A 4,175-nucleotide genomic window follows, 5' to 3' on the forward strand; every position below is an offset into this window, starting at 1 on the left:
AGCCCTTGTATTAAAAATTATTTATTTAGTGATCTGTACACGGGATGAAGCAGGGCCTCATACAGACCTTCAAAAAAAAAAAAAAAATCAAGTAAAAACATAAATACATATTTTCTTACAAAAATGAGATTTACAAAATATACATACTGCACTTGTCTTACGCATTTGTTTTTCTTCCACGTGCACATGATAAAAGACAAAAACCCGAGCTCTGCAAGTCTGAAACCAGATCTACCAAAGGATTTGGCTGATGGGCCCATTCCGCATGCCCAGACTACTGGTATGCCCTCAGACAGCAGCAGTCTGCTCCTCACCCTGAACAGGTTTTCTCTTTTAAATTTCATCCCAGACACTTTTCACCCTCCAAAAAAGTGAAGAGCAGCTATAGGGCAGACTTGCTAAAAATCCAGAATGTCCTATTTTGTCCTTAGGCAAGAATATACACACACAAACATATACTTATAAAAACAACCCTTCAGTGAATATAAAGGTGAAAGAAGTATGCAAAAAATAAAATAGGAACAAGGCAACATAAAAATTTCAGAATAGAAAAATCTGTCACATTTCAAAAAGAAAACGAAGCATCCGATGGTTGATTTTTGAATGTCTTTCCTTCCGAGAGGTGAGCACTGGAAACTGAACCAGCTGTATTTTTGCTGAAATTAGAGGGCTCCTCACTCGCAGCGACTGCTTGTTTCTAAACCTCAGCCCCCTCCTGTGCCAGGAGTCACAGCCGCGCAGCTCAGGAAGCCTGAGGAGCAGGCACAGGGTCCATCGTGAGCCAAAACTGTTCCTCCCGTCCCCAGAAGCCAGCTGTGTGTTGACTTTACCTGCAGCGAGCCCGCTGCAAAGCGGGAGAGAAGGCAGGTTTATGGGAAGGAAAGAGCAAACTGGTATCTTTATGTTACATATTTTAATGGCTCTTGTTTTGGCAGGTGCTCTTGGTTACACTCTTCTTGCCCTCTAAGTCTTGTGTTTCCTTCAGCTCAGAAAAGCGACCCACATTGAACGGCAGGAAAACATCCTGCCGCCTCCTTTTTTCATAAAAGGAATGTTTATTTCTGTGAGCTTCTCACATCCAAGGGTGAACCCCAACGACTTCTTTTTGTTAGTTTGCCCATAAAAACCGATCCCATGCTTATGCCTTTCTACATAGAAAACACTTTTGTTTCCCCCTTTGTCTCCTAGAACAAAGGCAAGGGGGAAAAGCCTTCTGCTGAAAAGCAACAAGTCATTTCTTTTCAGGGTGTGGAATAGCAACCCCCTCCTTCCCCGCAGCAGCAAGAACAACGGACCGAGGGCCGAATTTTCACTTTAAAACAATTACAAGAGGTATAACTGAGGTAAAAAGGAACTGACAGAGCAGAGGCACCCCACCGGGCCGTAGCAGGCTGTGCGGTACTCACGTGGTAGCTCCGCCGACCTGGAAGGAGCCAAGCAGGCGGCAAGCTCAGGCTCCGGCCAGGGTTACCCGGCCCACACCGCAGTTTGACCCCAGCAATTCAGAGAGGGTTTGGCTACTTCTCGGCAGGGGCAGCTCAACAAATCTGGCTTCCCCTCCCGCATGTCCGAGGATGTTTTAAGTAAGGTTGGGTTTTTTCCCCCGCACAGGGGTAGCACAAGAGTGACATAAGGAGACTTCTTGCACACGAAGGACTCTCCCATCTTACCAGTGACCTCTTTTTCTGTGCTCTTCCACTTAGCTGGGCATAAGCACCATTGGACACAGTCCATCTGAGCCTTTCTGCAAAGATTTATGTTTGTTTCAAACCCTCTGGGAGGAAGAAAAAGTTTGGAAAAGCCTCCCTTCCTCCCTCTTCAGGGAGCCATTGCCGCCTCCTCTGCGTCTGTGCATGCGTGTGTGTGAGGGGATTGGGGGTTCTCATACTGCCGTCTCGCCTTTGCTGCCAGTGCTGAGTCTGTGGTAGAAGCGCCGCCAGGACTGAAGGGTTTTGCCAGACCAGATCCAGAAGCCAGTCGTGATCCCAACAATCATGGTCATGAGGTACTTGATCATGAAGACTGTGAAGTCTGGGCTCATAGGGGCAAAATGGCTGGGACAGGGCACAGCATAGCTTTTGCAGGTCTGGAGGAGCCATGTCTTCTCCCAAGTGCCACGGAAAGCCTGCTCATAAAAGTAACATGCCAGGACAATGGTGGCAGGCACAGTGTACAGGACACTGAAGACACCAATGCGCACCATCAGCTTCTCCAGTTTCTCTGTCTTGGTGCCATCATGCTTCATGATGGTGCGGATGCGAAACAAGGACACAAAGCCAGCAAGCAAGAAGGAAGTGCCAATGAAGAGGTACACAAACAAGGGCGCCAGCACAAAGCCCCGCAGCGAGTCCACACTGTAGATACCTACATAACACACTCCACTGAGTACATCTCCATCCACCTGCCCCATGGCCAAGATGGTGATGGTTTTGACAGCGGGCACAGCCCAAGCAGCCAGATGGAAATACTGGGAGTTGGCCTCAATGGCCTCATGGCCCCATTTCATGCCAGCAGCCAGGAACCAGGTGAGAGACAGGATGACCCACCAGATGGAGCTGGCCATGCCAAAGAAGTAGAGGATCATGAAGAGGATGGTGCAGCCTTCTTTCTTGGTGCCTTGGGCCACAGTGCGGTAGCCGTCCTCAGAGAAGCGCTCCAGACACACCACCCGCTCCTCCAGCAAGAAGCCTGCCGCATAGGCTACCGCTACCATGAAGTAGCAGCCTGAGAGGAAGATGATGGGCCGCTCCGGGTAGCTGAAACGGCGCATGTCCACCAGGTAGGTGAGCACGGTGAAGAGGGTGGAGGCGCAGCAGAGCACAGACCACACACCCACCCACAGTCGAGCAAATCGCACCTCTGCCTCCTTGAAGTACATGAGCCCGTTGGGCCGGGCCGGCTCGCAGGGGGCCCCGCAGTCCCGCTCCCCCAGGAACCGGTAGCCCAAGTAAGAGGGCACTTTGAGCTGCCGTGGGCAGGAGAAGGAGAAGCCGGACGGGGGCTGTGGCGGGGTGAGGAAGTCGGGAAGGTAGCCAGCCGTGGGGTGGGCAGTGGCTCCCCGGCCCGCCGCACCGCCAGACCCCGGCGGCGCGTCCGACGTGTTCTGCCCCACGCAGATCTCACCCGCGCCGTGGACGGGGAAGTTTTCGCAGCGGAGGCGCTCTGGCCACTGGAAGCCGAACTTGTTCATGAGAGCCTCGCACCCCTGGCGGGCCCGCTCGCAGAGAGAGCGGCAGGGCGGAATGGCCTGTTCCAGCACGGTGCACACCGGCGCGTACATGGAGCAGAGGAAAAACTTGAGCTCGGCCGAGCACTGCACCTTGACCAGCGGGTAGAACTGGTGCACCTCCAACCCTGCGTCCTCCTGATTGGTGTGGCCCAGCAGGTTGGGCAGGATGGTCTGGTTGTAGGCGATATCCGTGCACAGCGGGATGGAGATGGGTTGGCAGAAGCCATGGTCCGGCACGGAAATGCCCTTCTCGCCGTGGTACTGTTGCGCCGCCGCGCTTGCAGGGGTCCACAGCAGGGCGGCCAGCAGCGCGGCCAGCCCCAGCAAAGGGCAGCCGGCGGCTGCCGCTCCGCCGCCTACTCCAGTCCGCATCGCCGAGGCGGCCGATGGCCCGGGGAACCGCAGGGAGTCCTTTAGAGCCGGGCGACACGGCACCCCACGGGCATCAGCGCCCGGAGGGCGGCGGGGTCCCTTCCGCAGCGGCGAGAGGAGCGCGGCTCCGCGCCGCACCTCCGCGACTTCGTTGCTGAGCTCCGGTGGGTCGACTCTTCGCAGCTCGCCGGAGCGTCCTTCGGAGAAAGTTTCCGGAGCTGCTCCTGCTGGTGAAGGCGACTGGGCGACACGCGCTAAGCCCGGCGGCGGCTGTGACCAGCTCCACGCCGAGTCCCGCGGTGACGGCGGCGAGGCTGAGGCGCTGCTCCCCGCTCGGCTTCGTGGCCCCGGCGACGGGGATTTGGATTACGGCTAACCGGATTATTACCGCGCCCGGCTGAGCCGTGTATTTTACTGTGGGGCTTAAGTAACTTTTAAAATCCAATTACTGCGCGATCCTCCCCGCGGCTCGGCTGGGCTCCGCTCCCGATGGGTGCCGCTGCGGGCTGTGAGTCCGGGGCGGCCGTGCTGCCTCCCGCCTGGCTCTGCTCGGCTCCACCCGCACCGCGGCTCG

General features: G+C 55.6%; 1 protein-coding gene across 1 annotated transcript; it reads right to left on the reverse strand.

Annotated features, from left to right (window-relative positions):
- Positions 1 to 1,882: 1,882 nt before the first annotated feature.
- On the reverse strand, positions 1,883 to 3,601 carry FZD7 (frizzled class receptor 7; the record flags this gene model as incomplete). The annotated part of the gene is made up of 1 exon (XM_080621752.1): positions 1,883 to 3,601. The coding sequence occupies one exon, from the start codon at positions 3,599 to 3,601 to the stop codon at positions 1,883 to 1,885; it is 1,719 nt and encodes a 572-aa protein (XP_080477878.1).
- Positions 3,602 to 4,175: the final 574 nt, after the last annotated feature.

This window comes from Psittacula echo, assembly GCF_963264785.1.
Source record: "Psittacula echo genome assembly, chromosome: 6".
Lineage (NCBI taxonomy): Eukaryota > Metazoa > Chordata > Aves > Psittaciformes > Psittacidae > Psittacula > Psittacula echo.